Below are 19308 nucleotides of genomic sequence, written 5' to 3'. Positions count from 1 at the left end.
TGGGGTTAATGCTAAGTTAGAATTATGGAGACAAACATTGGAAGCTAGAGGTTTTAAGTTGAGTAAGAGTAAGACTGAATATATGGAATGTCGGTTTAGTAAGCAACGAAGTAGTGATGGGAGTGTAGTGAAGCTTGGTGAGCAAGAAATACGGGTGAATGATTATTTCAAATATTTGGGATCCATCATTCAAAAGTATGGAGAAATTGATGGAGATGTAAATCATAGGATAAAGGTTGGGTGGATGAAATGGAAAAGTGCAACTGGAGTGTTGTGCGATCGTAGAATGCCTTTGCGGTTGAAGGGAAAGTTTTATAGGACGACTATTAGACCCACTTTACTATATGGTACGGAATGTTGGGCTGCCAAGAGACATCATATTCAAAAAATGAGTGTAGCTGAGATGCGGATGCCTAGATGGATGTGTGGAAATACAATAAAAGATAAGATTCAGAACGAGGAGATACGTAAGAAGGTAGGTGTTGCACCCATTGAAAATAAGATGAGAGAGAATCGTTTACGGTGGTTTGGACATATTCGGCGAAGGCCTAATGATGCTCCAGTTAGAAGGTTGGAGAAATGGGAAAATATATTAGTTAAAAGAGGTCGGGGTAGGCCTAGGAAGACTTGGATGGAGATGATAGGAAAGGATATAAATGCTTTGAACCTCATCGAGGACATGGCATTGGATAGAAATGATTGGAGGAAAAGGATTCATGTGGAAGACCCAAAATGAATTTCTTTTTTGGTTCATATCGCTGACCCCAATTGTTTTGGGATGAAGGCATAGTTGTTGTTGTTGTTGTTGTTGTTGGCCTTCATCTCATATTGTACCCATTGCATGAAATCATAGTGCTGCTGCACCCAACACAACTGATGCTCCTTTTTCTCACAGCATAAGGGCGACTCAATCCACATGGTTTCCATCTTTTGATTACATTTATATCAGAAGAGAAACTATACTGCAGCCATCTATTTGCCATGGAACAACAAATAATATGTCATTGCAGCAAAATTTGCCTCATATTGTTATTGTTTTGGATCAGCCACAACATTCCAATGCGGCTACTCTTGATCATGACCCTTAGATATGAATGCTCCTAATGCAGTTCAACCACCAATTCATAATAGTTTGGATGTGGGTTCTTCAACCAATCCTCCTATTTGTATGTTTACTCGAGTTAGAAACCCACGGCTAGATGGGTAAGCTATAAATATTTTTCTTTGGACTTTTGCACATATGCTGCAGCTCTTGAACATACTCAAGAGCCTAGATCTTTTGCTGAGGCAAGTCAAAATTCTCGTTGGATAGAGGCGATGAATGATAAAATCACTGCACTTCATGAGTGTCGTGCATGAGATGTCGTTCCTAGACCTACAAACAAAAAAATTGTTGGTTGTCATTAGCTATATAAAGTTAAGCACAAATCAGATGATAGCATTGAACACTATAAAGCTTGACTTGTAGTCAAGGGTTATACTCAGGAGTATGGCTGAATTTTGATGCCACTTTCAGCTTTTTAGTTCGGATGAGAACCATCAGAGTTGTTATATCAATGACTGTGACACATATAAAATTTATTTCAGTTAGATGTTAAAAATGCATTTTTGCATGGAGATTTATATGAGGAAGTATATATAAAGCATCTACTTGGATATCCAGAAGGAGATCGAAGTGTCATTGTGCTAAGATTGAAAACGACTATTTATGGTCTTAAGCAGGCTTCTCGAGCATGGTTTGACACTTTTAGTACTGTTGTGAAGACCTTTGGTTTTGAAATAAGTCATTGTGACTATTCTTTATTTGTGTAGAGAGAACAATCCAATATTGCTATTATCTTAGTCTATGTTGATGACATCATTACTACGAGAAATAGTGATGATAGGATTGCTCGGTTAAAGACTTCATTGCATGAAAAATTTAACATGAAGGACTTGGAATCTCTTCGATTTTTTTTGGAGTGTAAGTGTATCAACAACCAAATCGTCTTGTTCTTATTCAACAAAAATATGCCCGTAACATTTTGTAGCGCAAAGGCATGTTACAGTGTAGGCATGTGGATACTCTAATAGTTGTTCACACATATTTGAGTACAAACTTAGAAGATGACCATTATTTGGCAGATCTTGAAAAATATCGAAGTATTGTTGGGTCTCTTCGGTACCTGACCTTCACTAGACCAGATTTGATATTCCTGTAAATTAGGTATCTCAGTTCACGTATAAGCCTCAAACAAGACACATGAAAACCGTGAAACACATTCTTCGATATATTAGAGGTACTCTTTCCGATGGGCTTGTTTACACCAAACCGGTTAATATGAATACACATCATTATATTAAGGTGATTGCATATTCGGATGTTGAATGGGCACATGATTCCACGACGAGACGATCAACCAGTGGCTATGGTGTCTATTTAGGTTCTCATCTCGGCTCTTGGGTAAGCAAGAAACAAAAAATAATTGCTCAAACATGGACAGAGAGTATCAGGCCATGACAACTATTACTGTTGAGGTTGCATGGATCAAGCATATTTTAACTAGTTTAGATCAGCACATTTTCAACTCCTTGTTATATTGTGACAATCAAAGTGCATTCTCTATTTTCACTAATCCGATTCAATATGAAAAAATGAAACATGTGGAGATCGATCAATATTTTGTCAGGGAAAAAGTCGAATATAAGAAAATACATCCTATATTTATTCAAGGAGAAGATCAAGTGGCTGATTACCAAGACACTTCCAGTAAATCAGTTTTGGCTTCTAAAATCCAAACTGTCCATGGTGCTTTTCCATGTTGACTTTGAGGGGGAGCATGTTAAGAATATGTTTTGGATTAGTCGAATCTGGATTTGGGTCCAGTAGTTATAACATTTTGTAATTGTAAATACCCAATCATATCAAGGGTATTATTGCAATCTCTCACAATTTTGATATCTATATATTGCTGGACAACCCTACAATAGGGTGAGACGCCAGATTGAGAATCTATCTCCTTTTCTTTCTTTCTGTCAGTTATTTGTGCAAAAACTCTATTTCAAAGGCATCTTTATAGGGTTATCACCCCAATCAACATCAGTGTAAAAGTTAAATATAAAGATGAAGAAGAGGATAAGAAAAACCCTTTTGAGATTGTATTTTTAATATATCGAACAATCCTCATAATTGCACCCATGTGCACTGTGGTAGGGGCATGCTGGAACTGACTTGTTGCATGGACTACATGATCGATATTAGGTCGGGTGATAGAGAGATAGGTGAGAGTTTCAATCATCTTCAAGTCTTAATTTAGCATTTATGACTTCTGGAGTCTCCACCTTTTCATCAGAAACTCCTGACCTTGCATATATGTCAACAATCAATTTCATCTGAGAGAGAATATATTCTCTGGGTGATTGGGCAACCTCAATTCCTAAAAATATCTCCAAAACCCTAAGTTAGACATATCAATTTTTTTTAAGACAAATTTAATTTCAATAACTCCTTTGTCATTTCCTGCGATGATCATGTTCATCAACATATAAAAGAAGAATTACAATTTTAGTACTTGTTTTCTTGACAAAGAGAGCTGTATTAGTATAACAAGAGATAAATCCCAAATTAATCAAAACATTATTAAATTTATCATACCAAGCCTTAAGGCTTGTTTAAGACCATACAAGGCTTTTTTAAGTTTTATTTTTTTCATTAATATTAACCCTTGGAGGGGTCCATGTAAACTTCCTCACTAAGTTCTCTATTTTAAAATGTATTTTTAACATCTAGTTGATAGAAGAGCTATTGTTGGATAAAGGCAATGATAATTAAGGTTCAAACACTAGTCATTCTTGCAATGAGTGCAAAGGTTTCCTCATAATCTATTTCATATTTTTGGGCATATTCTTTGGCAACTAATCTTGCTTTATATCTTTCTAATAAACCGTTGTTTTTGAAAGGTTTTGGATGATCTTTCTATACCCTGACTGAATTGGCATTCTTAAACTGAGCTGAGCAGGTGATTTTGGGACTGTCATAGTTCATATGTCAGCAGTTTTATGTGACACAAACCTGGGTGCACCAACTCCTATTACCAATCTAACAACTTCCTCTGTCAAAGATACTGGAGTTCCTTCCTCATATCTGAATGGAGATAAATCACCAGAAACCATGTACATTTTCTTGCTATTTGCTTTGTTATTTTCTTTTTCTTTAGCACTTTGTGCTTTTTGTAACATTCAGATTATCCATGCATCATCCATATTTTCTTGTTAAAACAAATATTTTTGGGATATGCACTTGCTGATGTATGAATAAGATGAAATAGCATAACATGGAGGAAATTCATGAGCTAGCTGATTTATGTATTGCATCTGTTCTTACAGCCAACAATCCTGTGAGTTCAGTTTAATTTTCCAGCTGTTTTCTTTACACTTTGTAGTGGTACTGTGATTGTGAAATTGGTTTGACCTTTTTTATTGTCTGCAAACCACATTTGAAGAATTCTGCCATAACCTTTGTTGTTTGAATGATTTTGACTGTATTTTGAAATTATACACCGTGTTGCATTGGCAATTTGCTTCAGAACCATGCAGTATCATGGATCTGTTGTAGTCTTGGATGGGTATCCGCAAGTATCAGTTATTGTGAATGCCATCTTTCTGTTATAGAACACTTTTCCTTGTATATCATTTTTCTTTTCTTCTCACATGGTCGGTTTGTGCTTGTAATCATCTTTCTTGAGGTTTGCATGAGTTATCTAGATACAGCCTTAACAGTTCATGTCCTATAATAGAAGGCCACCCTGCATGTTGGCGTCATGTTTCTTATCATCTCAATGTTTTCATTGAACCATTAGACATGGAATAGATAATTCGAACTGATTCTCTGTTGTGATCAGGGACTGCATCAGAGCCACAAGTAATCTGGGTGATGAGAATCCCCAGAGAGGACAACCAATTACTCATGAATGGAGTGGTGCTTAGAAATGAGACTCTGATTAATATGTTATTGTTGGAAGTCAATAAGATTGAAAAAGCTGGACTTAACAAAAAGACATTGCCAACTTAATCTTCTTTTTGGATCCTCAAATTATGTCCATCCGGCCAGAACATGACCAATGATTAATATATTGCAGAACTTAACCAATTGCTAACATATCGAACCACTTGCAGCCATCTTTGTTAACCATCATAGGGCCCATCAGATTCACATACTACTGCTGTTGTTACCATCTCCAATTGCATTGTTAGAGCACTACCTCAAGTCACCACCACCTTTATTGTCATCTCAACTGACTGCCATCACAACTATCCCTGATTGAAAAGGAATATGGTAGTACTCACAAGATTAAAGCTTTTCTTTTACAACCTTTTTTTGGTATCACTTTATTATGGTATTATTGTGCTGGTTTGTGACGTCTGTAAGCTAGGACTTTTGTTCTGCAAAAGTCTTTGGTTGTCTGCAACCTTATTTTGGGTTTGTTTGGTTTGTGTAATTCTTGTTTCCGTTGATGATCTAGGGGATGACCCTTGGTGAAATTTGGATACAAGAAAAGCTGCATAACATTAAATAAATAAAAATAATTAAATAAATAATATATATATATATATATATATATATATAAACAGATCAAGGCATGGCACATAGATATGGGAACCAACAAAAGAATAACAGTTACAACATAATAAAGAGAGGATGATGTTGATATATATATATATATATATATATATATATATATATATATATATATATATATATATATATATAGAGAGAGAGAGAGAGAGAGAGAGAGAGAGAGAGAGAGAGAGAGAGAGAGAGAGATCCACTCACTAAATAGTCCTCTCCTTAAAAATCTGAATGTTAGATATGTTTTTTGTCAAATCTGACCATATGGATGTGATCTCCATGGTTGAAAACATATGAATAGACTTTTTGATCGAACTTTTCCGATCATATGTTTTTAACCATGGAGATCACATCCGTATGGTCAGATTTGCCAAAAAATATATCTAACATTCAGATTTTGAAGGGGAGGACAAGGGGTGGACCATCCCCCTTTTCTCTCTCTCTCTCTCTCTCTCTCTCTCTATATATATATATATATATATATATATATTACACACAGATCAAGTCATGGCATATAGATGTGGAAACCAATAAAAGAATGACCATTACAACATAATCAAGTTTTCTAATTTCTCAGTGGAACTAAATGTTATTAACCAAATAAAAAAGCATTCATGAAAATACCATTAGCTGGTCAACAAAGAGCCTGCTCTCAAAAGCAGCTATCTGCAGTCTGTGGATTTTGTGAACTAATTTTTCGTGAAGAATACATTATCTTTCAATTTATTCTGCCACTTAATATCTCTCATTTGATTATTTTAATTGTATTGCATCTGTTGCATGTGAACTTTGTTGTTTCTTGCCACTACTTCCAGGAAGGAAAAGACGACGAAGACCATGGAGTTGGAGACAACTGCTGACAGGCAGGCCTCGCATGATATATTGTCATCTTCCCTTGCTTCTTCAGATCAAAACCTGCAGCCAGATACCCTATCTCATACTTCTGTTGTTGTTGGTGGTGGTTCTGCTGCTGCTGCTTGTACACTGAAATCCTCAAGTCACCAAGCTTTCGCTTTGCAGGATAAGGTAAAGCTGCAATATCCTCAGCTGGACAAAGAATTTACTTATTTGGTGGGAAATGGGTTAGTCTCTTAACAACCAATCATGATTATGCTTAACAAAATCATGACTGGCTGTTTAAGATGATTGAAATGTCTTTAACAATTGTTTCTTTTCCTGGGAAACTGCTCTGCAGTTATGGTCCATATATGCAGCCGGCAATACCATTCCAATACCGTTCTTGAAGGCCACAGACATATCTCCTCTTGCTTTGGTATCAAACCATATAAATAAGGGTAGGCAATTTAGAGGTGGTGGTAGTTTTGCACTAGAAGCTGTTCAAGAGCTTTACAATGGTGAGGGGCATTCAAAAAAGGGTCGGAGGACACCAAATAATGAGGTTTGTCTACATTGTCATTTATGTGATTCCATCATTCTTTATTTCCAAAGATGGGAGTCTGGCATGAGCGATTGCTTTAATGCAGGTTCCTCTGCCACCAAGTGTGTCTCAAAGACTAGCTACTAGTTCAACCCTTCGCAATCTGGCACAGGCCCTTGCTTATCATAAGATGTATGTATTGATCAACTTCTTTTCATTTTTGCATAGGTATTTATCCTTGACAATTCTTCTTTATTTTTTGAGCAAATGAAGCTTGGTTCCCTTTTCATGAATTATCCCAGATTAGATGTACAATTTTTAGGTGGTATTTTAGTAAACTTTTCAAGTCTTTTTTTTATTGATTAAGTTTCAAGTTTGTCTTGATAAACCACGAAAAAAAAAGAGATTTCTAAACAAAAAAAGTGTCTTTTTAATAGACAAAAAATTCAGAAAACAAACTCAATTTCATGAGCCCTCATCAGAGTTTGAGGTTCAGTTTGTTTAGAAAACAAGTTCAATTTTGAGATCAAGTTTGCTTCATTGAGTTGGCAAACAAAATCCAAGTCTTTATTGAGTTGAACTGGAATATTTTGCAAAATTACTTTATTCATTTCACGCCCTTAGGTATAATGGGCAGTCATTTCCTATTTGATCCCTTTGAATTCCATATTCGAAGTTGCGATCGGATCTATTCATTAAAGGGAATCTATTCAATAGATTTCTTATGTACCCATAGATGCTATATTGGATTTGAATCAGATTTTGGATCAATCTATATTGATTGACTGCCCCCATTATGCTGTTGCTAGCAAATACCACTATTTTTGGTTTTGGATCTTCCAAACCATTCTTTCAGGAGATTCGGACCCATTTTTTTTGTGATCCTTCGATAAAAAGATTCATTCTCTTCATAAAGAATATGAGGTAGAACCAATAAAGAGTTCTTTGACATTCTGAGTACCAACCTGAACTAACAGAAATGTGAAGATGCCTCTGGAAGGCAGCATGGAAAAGAGACTTTATCATGTTGGTGTTAAACAACTGGGAAACCAGATTGAATTTTGAATTCTGCTGGTTGAATCCCTATCGGGCAAATCTCTTTGTAGCTGTTGGATTAATCAACATCTAAGACTCTGATATCAAATCTACCAGCAAAAGAAAAACAGTGACTTTCATTATTAAACTGGCGTTATGAATGCATGTGGTCCATCCACAAGTACGTGTTATGAAATAATGCATCTAATCGAAATTATGAATGATTTGTGAATTAATTGATTTTTACCTGTCAAGTACTCTTCTTTCGTTTAATATTGGTTGCAGTATAAATCGTTAACGCCATATATTGTTGCAGGTGCTATGAGGAAATGCCGCTTCAAGGGTTGCAGGCAGCACAAGAGCAGCAAACCATTCAGAATCTTAGTGATACTCTTCGAACTATTTTACGATTGTAGTATGTATCACTCCATAAATCCTAGTTCATCAACTTGTATTAGTTTTTCCTTTTCTTGTTATTGGCTGTATCAGCAGGGACATAGGATCTCGGTCTGATATATGCTTTCTATGGGCATCAGTTTGGTGGAAGTTGTCCTCTGCATGCCAAGCATAAAGATTTATAAATTGGCCCATTTTTGAAGGCCAGAAATGTAACTTTTGTGCCTATCGAGTATGCAATTTTTTTGTTAGGAAGAAGTGGAACCTTCATATGCTTTTAACAACGTTTCCAATTAATTGAATGTTCGCATTATCCTTTAGTAACCAATAATCTGATCGACCATAAATGGGATCAAAGCCTACTCTATGATAGAACAATTTACTGCATAATCTGTGGGTAAATTACAAAGTTTGTTGATGCTTGCGCCCACAGTCGGCTCATGCTTATCCCAATTACACACTACCACTATCTTGCTGATGAACGGTTGAAGGATGCTGGTCAATGTCGGGATCCTAGCCTCAGAGTTTTGTGCCGTCATCATAACGACTGTAGGTATGGCAGGCTGAGCCAGCATGACCAGGTCTTTGTACCAGATGCAGTTTCTTCGGGTTATAAATCTCTAAAAGGATATTAGCCATTTGTAGCTAATAGTACTGTGCTCGATCCTCGTGTGGGTTCTTTGCCATAAAAAAGAAACAAAAAAGGTGATACTAGTCTCCTTTTGAGTTCTTGGTTTAAGGTTGCTGGTCAATGCCGGGATCCTAGCCTCAGAGTTTCGTGCCATCATCATGACGACTGTATGTATAGCAAGCTAAGCCAGCACGATCAGGTCTTTATGCTGGTTGCAGTTTCTTCAGCTGATAAATCTGAAAAAAGGTTAGTAGCCATTTGATCCTCGTGTGGGTTCCTCGCCACAGAAAAAATAAAGAAGTCCATACTAGACTCCTTTTGAGTTATTGGCTGAGGCATTTTATAGAAAAAATTGTGTTTAATGATGTCTTTCTAATGTCTGTTGGTTCATCGACGAGTAGTCATCTTTATCCATGGAAGAAACCGTTATGATTTTTTGCAGTGCAGCCAATGTAATTGAGACATCAGCGTACATCGGTCTAACTTAGGGGAAAACCAGCTGGTTTATAGTGAGTTCATTGGTGTAAAACATCAGAGCTCCTTTGCTCTACAGGAAGGACACTCAGATTCAGATTCATGGCAAAGGGGGCGCACCTGGAGGTTTAGAACTGGTGACCATTTGGTCAACTTGGAAACTTTGCCCAACAGAGGAGTACACCCAGCTTTAGCTTCGCGTCCAAGAACGCACCTATAGGTTTCGAGCTCATGACCATTGGTCAACTTGGTGACTTTGCCTAACAAGTACACCCAGAGTCAGCGTCACGGCAAGGATACACCTGTAGGTTTGAAACTTGTGAACCATCGGTCTAACTTAGTGACCTTCAAGATCGAACCCTACCAAATGAGGGGAGCCCTCGGGGACATGCACACGATTAAAAATGCAGCTTGAGAAAGAGCGTACGTGATGGATGAGAAAGTTTTTGTTATTTGATGGCAACTTCTCATGCTTGGGATTCAATGTTCAAGATAATTTGGGGGCTGTTTTCTTTCTCAAGGGTGCTTGAGGAGGTGTGGGGTTGTGTAACACTCTGATCTGAGACTTTAGAAGTCTGAGTTCGGTTGGTATTACTTTCCAGAGGGAAAAAGTATAAAGTTTACACAGAAAAATTGTGACCAATTTTTTTTTTCATTTTATTCTCATAAGTCAACTCTTTCTTACAATTGTTGGTCGCAAACTGACTCTTCTAATGCCTGAAACCTACAATTGTAATTAACAAAAATGAGGGTGAGTGTACAACTCAGTAAGGAATAATTATAAGTAAATAAACAATTAACTTACAATTGTAGTAGGTTCTAAGCCCCTAATCTTAGTTTAGTTCTCGACACACCACACATGTTTGTATATTTTAATTACCGTTATTATCTTTCTCAAATACTCTCTCTTACACAACTATCATTAGGCTGACTATACTGGTTATAGTCGTCTATGGGCGTAACAACCCCGTAGAACACCCCAATTCTACATGTTGGCTAAACAATGAACCATACACTCTCAGTGGTCCCTAGACCACCAGGCACTGCAGTGAACCACCACGGGGACCCCACCGGTAGCTAGCCGGAAGGTCAAGCTTTCAATCTCGTTATGGTTCATGCTACATCCTAACCATGATGATTATCAACTATCTATGGTCCTCCAAAGTCCCAAACCAGTGTGAGTGTAACCCTAAATCATAACTAAGTTCACACATTGAACCACAATATTCTCAAATTCATAATTCACTTGTTTCTTCACAAGTGATGTCGTGACTGATCACAAAAATCTCATTCTTAATCTTATGATGACCTTATGACTCACACTTCTCTCACTTATCACGCAATGATGTAGTGTCTCTACATTGTTAAATCACCGACGACCCACTCTTCGTGATAGCTGCACTCTGGCCGCGAACCAGGTAGCCCTTGCCACAGGTCGCTACTTCCGGAATTTAAGGGGTCATGCATGCTGAACTCAAAATATGCATTCATACAACATGAATGAATTAAATGAGACTCTAATATAAACTTAGTCTCATCACAATGCATGATATTAATGATCATATAAACATGCAATTGAAATACAATTTCTTTCTATCATGCATGACATATCATAACTAACAAGCATATCACTACAACATGTATATAAAAATCAACTCATAATGTCAAGCATGAAAGTTTATGCATGTCATGGTCTCACCCCAAAACAATCATGCTAATCATTTATAACATTATATGAACAAACAACGTGAAAATGTTTATTTACATCTAAGATTACTTATAATATCCCTTATCTCAAGTGCAAACATCGTGCTTTCACCGAAAGTGAGTCTCAAGATACCCTAACAGTAAGATCTAGTCATTAAACCAACATATTTGAATTAATTCACAAAACTTCTTACAAAATTACCAAAATACCCCTTACGAATTTACTCATGAAACCTCAATTTTTGTATCACTAATTTTACTAAAATATATAGACTAGTAGATTCCTCTCTATGATACGAGTCCAACACACCAAACCTTACTTGATTCTGAGTTCGAGGTACAAAGTTATGTCCATTTTACCGAAATGAATCTCGGGTATCCAAATGGGTATTTTAGTAATTTTGGATTTCAGTACCATTCAAGTCTATCTCAAGAATTAATCCGAATCTATTTCTGATCTGGATCCAACCATATATGTTTGGATCTAGATCCATTACTCTTTTGGATCTAGAACAGTTTGGCTAGATCCAGAATGGTTTGGCTGGGTCCAGAATATCCTGACTAGATCCAGGACACGATCCATACACTCTTACTGGATCTAGAACTGTCTGACTGGATCCAGAACGATCTGATCTAGACCCAGTTCTGATATGGATCCAGGACTGATCCAATCAGATCCAAAACAGTCAGTCTGGATCAAGAACAAATCCAGATCAAACTGGATCCAAGTTGAGAACCCAGATCCAGTTAGATCGAACTGGTCTGACCTGATTCAGGTTCATCCAAACCGATTCCACTAGAACCGGTTCCATCCGAACCGGTTTGGTTTGAACAGGTTCGACCCGAACCGGTTCACCCAAACCATGTATATATATTTTTCTATCTCGATTCGGTCTGGGTCGCACCCAGGCCGAACCAACCTCTTTTTTTTTAAACAGCCTTTGTTTGGGTGTGACCCAGACCATCGAGCTCAGTCTGGGTCGCACCCAGACCGACCCGGTTCAATTAGGGTCACACTCGGACCGACCTACTCCCCCCCCCCCTCCCCGATAAAACCCTCTGATAGGGGGGCGAAAGGGCATTGCCCCTTCCGTCTTCCTCCTTCTTAAATAGAGGGGCCGGCCGTCGGGGTCGACCCTTTCTGTCCTTCTCAGTGGCAGAGGGGGGGTCGGTCACCGACATCTGTCGGTCGGCCGACCCCCTCATCCTCCTCTCTCTCTCTCTCTCTCTCTCTCTCTCTCTCTTATGCTTTTTTTTCTTTTTCAAAAACCCGCCGGCAGCCTTGGCGGCCGACCCTCTTCGTTTTGACGAAAAAGAAACGAAGAAGATAAAGAAGGAGAAGGAAATGAAGGTGCTCACCTTGCCGCCGTCGCCGGTAAGTGTCTCTCTCTCTCGATGCAGGGTGCGGAAAAAGGGTCTGTGTGAGGGTTTTTTATAGCCCTCACGCAGGGTGAGGGGGTTGAGGATAACCCTCGTCCCCTCCAGCGGAATTTTGAGGCTGAGGTTTATCTTCACCCCTTCTCGAATTCCTGAAACGACTTTCCCAAATGAGAAACCGTTTTTTTTAATCGATGTTTATCCTCTCCAGCAATTTTGCCGAAGGGGTTTTACAGGTTGCCCTGAAATGGAATGTATAACCCTGTTACAGATACATCAACAATCAAACTGTTTGGTGGAGAGAGTGCCAGGGTCTTGCAGAGGAATAGTTCATTGTATCCATGTTTTGACGTGTCATGTTACCTTCTTTTTCTGGGTCAGCTGAAAAAGGTCAATAGGTTCAGCAGAAAATGTGCAGCACAAAGTCTGCAATCCTCCCAACTCAGAAAGCAAAACAAGGGAGGAAATCTCTTTTTCCACCCTCTCTCTCTCTCTCAGAAAAAACAGGGAGAGAGGATCACGTTAGAGTCACCTCTGAGGTGCCTTGGATGTCATTCATCTTAAAAACTAACGACACCAATCAAAACAATGAACAAGCTCATTGTGAGCTGCTCATTTTAAACCATTCCGTTGCCGTTCATCCCAAATACAAACGACATCTGAAAAAGAATGGGGGCCCATCCAAGTGATGGTCATCCCATTCGTACAGGTTTTGGATGCGTTCATCTTTAGATCAAAGACATCCACAGGTGCTCTGACAGAATACCGTCCGAGCACACTCTGAAGTCTGACCTGATCTCGTCTCAAAAACAGGTTGGTATTGCTTTTTTTTTTTTTTTAAGCTGGGGTTAGGCGGACTGCACCAGAACAACAGCCACCCCCATGTGACAGAGGGCCTTCAGCTTGGCACAAGAGCCCGCTTACTACATGGGATACCACCTCGGGGGTATAACAAGTATATGGTAAAATTTGGTTGGCCAGCTATGTGGAGGAATGATAGGTCATGGGCCGTACCTAGAGTGGGAATCTTTCCTACGCTCTTGGCCTGGCCTTCCCTCTTTTGCTTAGGCATAATTTTTTTCGACAGAGAAAGCTGGGGTTAGGCAGACCCCTACCAGTTATACAACTATACTATTGGGATTCTAACTTGCAACGTCCCAACATAAGGTTATGTGCATAATTGCTCCTGCCAGACAAGTGGAGCGCTAGTTGGTATAACTATTGACAACTATATAATCCTATATTCAGTTAATTGAGTACAGGTCCAAATTTGGATATCCCTAGTTTTTATCATGTCTCATTGTGACTGTTATTTTTTGGGGGGGTCAATATTGCTGAATATATTTTTACAAGTACACTTGATTCAGCTTTGAAAGCACAATAACCAATCTGATATAATCAGGTCTTGAAGGGGGGTTACTAACTACAGCTAAATGCTAATTGTTGGTTGGACATCCCACCCTACCTGATCAATTGGCATCCCTAGGAGTTCTCTCTCTCTCTCTCTCTCTCTCTCTCTCTCTCTCTCTCTCTCTCTCTCTCATGTTACCTAACTTCTGCATTTGTACCCAAAAAAGAGCAGTTCATATTTGGAAATCATGATTCCAAGGAAATACCCCCACTGAATCATGAAGCATGTGCCTTGGCCTATTGACAAGGATGAGAGAACTTTCTGTGAGTGTGTCACCAATATGAAAGCTTGGTCATTCCTAACCATCTTGGTCAATTAATACCTTACAAAGAAGGCTGATTATATAGCCTTTCCATCAATATGTAATGCCTTAATATGCTCTGTCTCATCGACCCTCACATTTCCAAATTGAAGCCTACGTGAAAGTATAGATTTTGGGTAGTTATAGGCATCTACATTGGATAATTTACATGCAGGTGCTTATTGTATGGCAAATTTATGTTTAGCCACCTCACTTTTCAAATGTTTAAGACAAATGCCTTCATTTTCAAGAAATTACTCGAATAACTGCCTTTAGTAACTTTTACTCGTTGAATTTGCCACTAATTACGGCTACATAAATGGAGACCTACAAATGTGAAATTTCATCAATTAAAGAAAGAAGAAAGTTAAAAAAAAATGTCATTTTAAAGAGTTAATTAAAGTTGAGTGGTACAAAAACTAATTCAAACGTTTGGTCATCTAAACAATTTCTTAAAAGGTTAGGGTTTTATCTTGAATATTTGGAAACTGAGGAAGCTAATTGTAAATTTAGCATATGTTAGTCGCCTATATGTAAATTACCCCATGTTGGTTGCAGTAATGTGTTGGCTTCGAGTCTGAGCACCTACGGCTTTTCAGAATGAAAACTTAGAGCTTTTTGGAGTACGAACTGGGTTGGTTTCCGATGGATCTGGATCTGTCTTCAGATCAGGAAGTCCTTAATGGATCCTTATTCAGGTCCATTTGGGAACCATCCTGGATCCATATTTATGATTAGGACCTGCTCAGAAACATCTGAACCCATTAAACAGCCATTCGACCTAACATGTCACTTTTGATATAAACTCTACATGTGTATATAATATATGATATATGCTTAGTTTAATGAGTCTACATGAGCTGAGCCAAGCCGAAGACCTATTGTTCATGAATACTTTTACTTAAAGATCTGCTCCTGGCTTGGCTCGTCCAACCTGTTTGATTAATTAGTCCAAACATGTTTTACATGAGCTGAACCTAGCCCAGCCATGAGCTGTTTGGCTTGTGTACTAGCTAGGGCTCGGAAACAAGATAAGCTGCTTGTGGCTCGGCTCATGCTTGGCTTTTAAAGAGCTTGTTTGAACTCGTGAAATAGCTACAAGAAGCTGGAGCATGAACTACCAATGTTCATCTCGACTCAGCTCATATAGACTTGTTTATTAATAATAACTATATTTTATATGTATTTTATATTATAAAATGAAGTTGATTGAAGTGTTTGGCTTGCAAGCAATAAGTTTAGAGTTCAAATCATATTTCTTACAAGTTTAAAATAATTATTTATTTTGTAATGAGATAGTTTGAACATGGTTTAGTAGAATTAAGTTCCAAATTCTATTGTTTTCAGACTTTTAAAAAACATATTTCTTTTTTGTAAAACAGCTTGCTTTAGCTTGGGCTTTTCATGAGCTCAAGCTCAGTTTGGCTCGACACAGAAAACAAGTCAAGCTTGAACAACCTCAGCTCTGATCGTTTTACCAGCCCTAGTACCAGACATAATGTCTAGTCAAGATATAAGTTTGGTTCTAACTCTATCCAATTGAACCAAACCCATATGCATCATTATATACTAAAATTTCTTGCATCAAAGTCTCATATAGGCCGAAGATGGGTTTGTGGAAATTTATCCAGATCCATGTGTTGCAAGTCATATATACCACATTGATAACCAAGAAATATGGATAAAGTGGAGTTGGATCCAGATCCAAAAGCTACCTGTTCTCAGCCGCTGGAAATATTTGTTCTATAGGGTTTGTATCGAACCAGATATTCTCACGGTTACATTGCTATGCGACCCATCATGCAATCACCATATGATTAGAAGAACGTGCAAATGGATCAGATATGGATGGATCATAGTTGGTCCAAATTATTAAGCATTGAGTCTGAATCCAAATCCAAATCCAAATCCAAATCTGAGGTAGATCTGCTACAATAGAATTCAATCCTGGATGTAAGCATTGTATGATAGCCTAGATCTGGGCCGTCTTGAAAAAATGAAAAAGATAAAAAATAAGTGTTTGGCACATGGTGGTGACTCCCTCGGGGCAATGGGTAAGCCCTGGTCTTTGATCTGTGCTTTCTCCTTGTAAATATAAAAAAAGTGTTTCACATAAAAATAACAAAATGATCATATCTGATCTCAATCATAATTGTGCATAAAATGTTGACCCCATTCAATGTCTGGATTTGAAAAGAAAGCCTGATCAAACAAGTTCAGGGGTGTCAATGGGTCGGATCTGGTTGAGATCCAGGTTAGTCTGAACTTGCATTTGTTTTTGACGTGCAAATCATGGTTAATATTAAAGAATATTAGATTATCAGGAGGAATGGACCATGAAATTGGTTTTGGATCAGACCCGATTTGATCCAAGGACAAAACCATAATTTTTGGGAAAGATATGTGTATGAAAATTTTAGAACAGTGAAGGGCAGTTTTGTTAAGGGATAAGTTGGAGATTTGTTATAAAGCTCTTGGTTTTGTTGGGGAATGACATCTTGGTGAATAGGTTTGTAACTATAGGCAGTTTTGGTATGAGACTAATATGTTGAAAATTAAACTAGCTATAGAGGGTATTTTGGTATTTACAGCAAAGACAACACCCCTACCATTTTACATGGTTTTGGCATGCATGAACATGTGAATATTTGAGTTAAATAGTTTTAATTAAAACCTAAACTAACTCTCTTCATTTAGGCATACTCTCATCTTTTCTCTCTCTTCTCACTCTCTCGTTTCCTCGCTCTTCTTCTCATCTCCCTCATCCAGTCTTTCTACTTTCACAATATCTCTCTCACCCCCCATTTCCTCTCCATGGTGATATCAATATAGATTTGCAATTTGATTTAGAGCTTAATTTTTTGGTTTTCTTGCACACTATCAAGGTGTGATCTTTTTATTCCATGAACTTTTAGGGTCATGCAACCACGTACGTACATGAAGTTGTGTTGGAAACCATGCTAGCTTTTTTTTTTTTTACATGATTGGTAAGTGATTTAATGTATAGTTCATGAATGTTTTATGCTAATAAAATTCATGGTATGCTACCTAATTTTAAGAAGTTGACAAACTGTTTAGATTTTAACTTTGTTGAAATTTGCTTGCCCATTATGTTTAATGTTTTAGAAAATGTTTGTTTTAAAGTACACCTTGTGTTTAAGTGGGTATGAGCTTTGAATGCCAGTTTCAAAATTATTTCTCGTAGAAATTTATGTTAGAACTGTTTATCTCGTGTTTTATGACAAAAATTCATGAAAATTTTTGTTGAAAATGTTGTTTTGAAACATGAATTTTTGGTTCAGCCTTGTCTTGGGTCGACTTGTGCAAATTCTTATTGAGTTCTGCAGATTATGAGTTGCCCCCCTCATGTTTTTTGTTGTTTTATGTTTTTGGAGGATAGGGAGTTCACCAACCCTATTCAGGTTATTTTTTGTGTTGAGTTGACTTTTATAGAGCTAAAGTTGACTTTTAAGGAGTCAATCAACTTTTAAACCCAACTCCTAAGTGGGTTGTGTAATTTATATGATTGATTTTTGCATGTGTAAGGGCCATTCAACATGTGATTCAATGAAATCAACCAAAATGAGTTATTATGAACTTAGGGAATACTAAACTTTGATACTCTAGGCGAAGGGGAGCTGCAACAGTATCTTAGTAGTCCACTACGTTGACTATAGGAAGAATGATAAGATCTCGAACTTTGAGTCTTAAAAGAGAAGCTCCTTGATGAAGGGTTGTAGACTCTGGTGAAGTCTTTCTGCGTCCTTCTTGAATTAAAATCTACAATGAAATAGATGAATGAATAACTCTTTGGGATATCCACAATTTATAGGAAAGTTGTGCCTATTTGGTGTTAATCAGGACCGTAATAATAAATGTATGTGAATCATAACCTGGAATGAAATCACAATTAAATAAAAATATTTAATAAAATATTCATACATGTAGGTAGACATTGCATGAATTCACGAGTGTAGTGCATGGGGAACCTCAATGTTGACTCTTAAGTTGAGAGAGTCAACTCATCTTCAATTTTGTATTATCGTCTGCTCTAACGGTCGATCCTGAGAGGTTTGTTGACTCCTTGTTTTTTATTTGGTGGTTATGTTGAGTCAAGAGTCGACTCCTAAGTTGGGAGATTCAACTCCTCTTCTTGTTTTATGTTACATTCTATTTTGAAAGTTGGCACTTAGTTTGGCAGGATCAACTCTTGTTGAGTTTCTTTTCCAATGTGAGTTCACATTAAGGTTGACACATGATGAGTTGAGGGTTGACTCTTCTTGTTTGGGAAAATGGATTTTGTCTTAGTGGTGTTTCATCTGATTGGATCTCGTGCTATTACCTTGTGACTTCATGTTGCTTAGTTGGATCACTATGAGATGTGTATTATCTCACCCCTTTGATTAGTATTGGTTTAAAGCGCCCAATGGTAGGTGGATGAAGCAGCCGAGGACATGTGGACAACTTATGGATATTCATGGACGTAGATGTGGACCTAGAACTGCTTTGTAGCTTTTTGAGAATTTTGTGCATAAAATGTATCTGTTGATAAACATTTTGTATAAGTTACATTTTGTGAAATGAATGACCTTTATATCTTGCATAAGTGTGTAAATTGTTTCATGATTTTTTATCTTGCTTTGAAAACTTGTGTACCAAAAGAAATAAAAAAAAAAGACCAGTCTTCCACTATGTTTGAAAAAAAAAGAATTTAAGAAAAATAAATTAGTTAAAATTTTATTTAAAAATTTGATAATCGATTTGGGTGTTTCAACTAGTATTGGTTCTGGACTTGGATCCTGTATGGTTTACTATAAGAAAAACCATACTCAGATCCTATAAGGATTACATGAACTAGACTAGGTCCATACCCAATAAAATAATATTTTTTAATATTTTTATATTAAAAAATCAAGGGTCTTAATAGGTACTCAGATCAGGCCCTGGTCTGGAATGAAATTTCACAAACCATACCCAGGCTCCATATACT

The 19308-nt window shown here is 37.5% G+C and overlaps 1 protein-coding gene across 1 annotated transcript in view; it reads left to right on the top strand.

Annotated features, from left to right (window-relative positions):
- The window catches only part of LOC149818422 (serine/threonine-protein kinase 1-like), a 36091-nt gene extending 27423 nt beyond the window's left edge, over positions 1–8668 (top strand). The window contains exons 13-17 of the mRNA XM_089985837.1: positions 3999–4152; positions 6424–6634; positions 6804–7007; positions 7093–7178; positions 8338–8668. Of these exons, the coding sequence (XP_089841963.1) occupies positions 3999–4152; positions 6424–6634; positions 6804–7007; positions 7093–7178; positions 8338–8437 (755 nt within the window). The 3' untranslated portion in view covers positions 8438–8668. The remainder of the gene's footprint in view (positions 1–3998; positions 4153–6423; positions 6635–6803; positions 7008–7092; positions 7179–8337) is intronic.
- The last annotated feature ends 10640 nt before the right edge of the window (positions 8669–19308 follow it).

Source organism: Nuphar pumila, chromosome 13 (assembly GCF_984573655.1).
Source record: "Nuphar pumila chromosome 13, dmNupPumi1.hap1.1, whole genome shotgun sequence".
NCBI lineage: Eukaryota > Viridiplantae > Streptophyta > Magnoliopsida > Nymphaeales > Nymphaeaceae > Nuphar > Nuphar pumila.
This window is presented reverse-complemented; position numbering and strand designations above follow the sequence as displayed.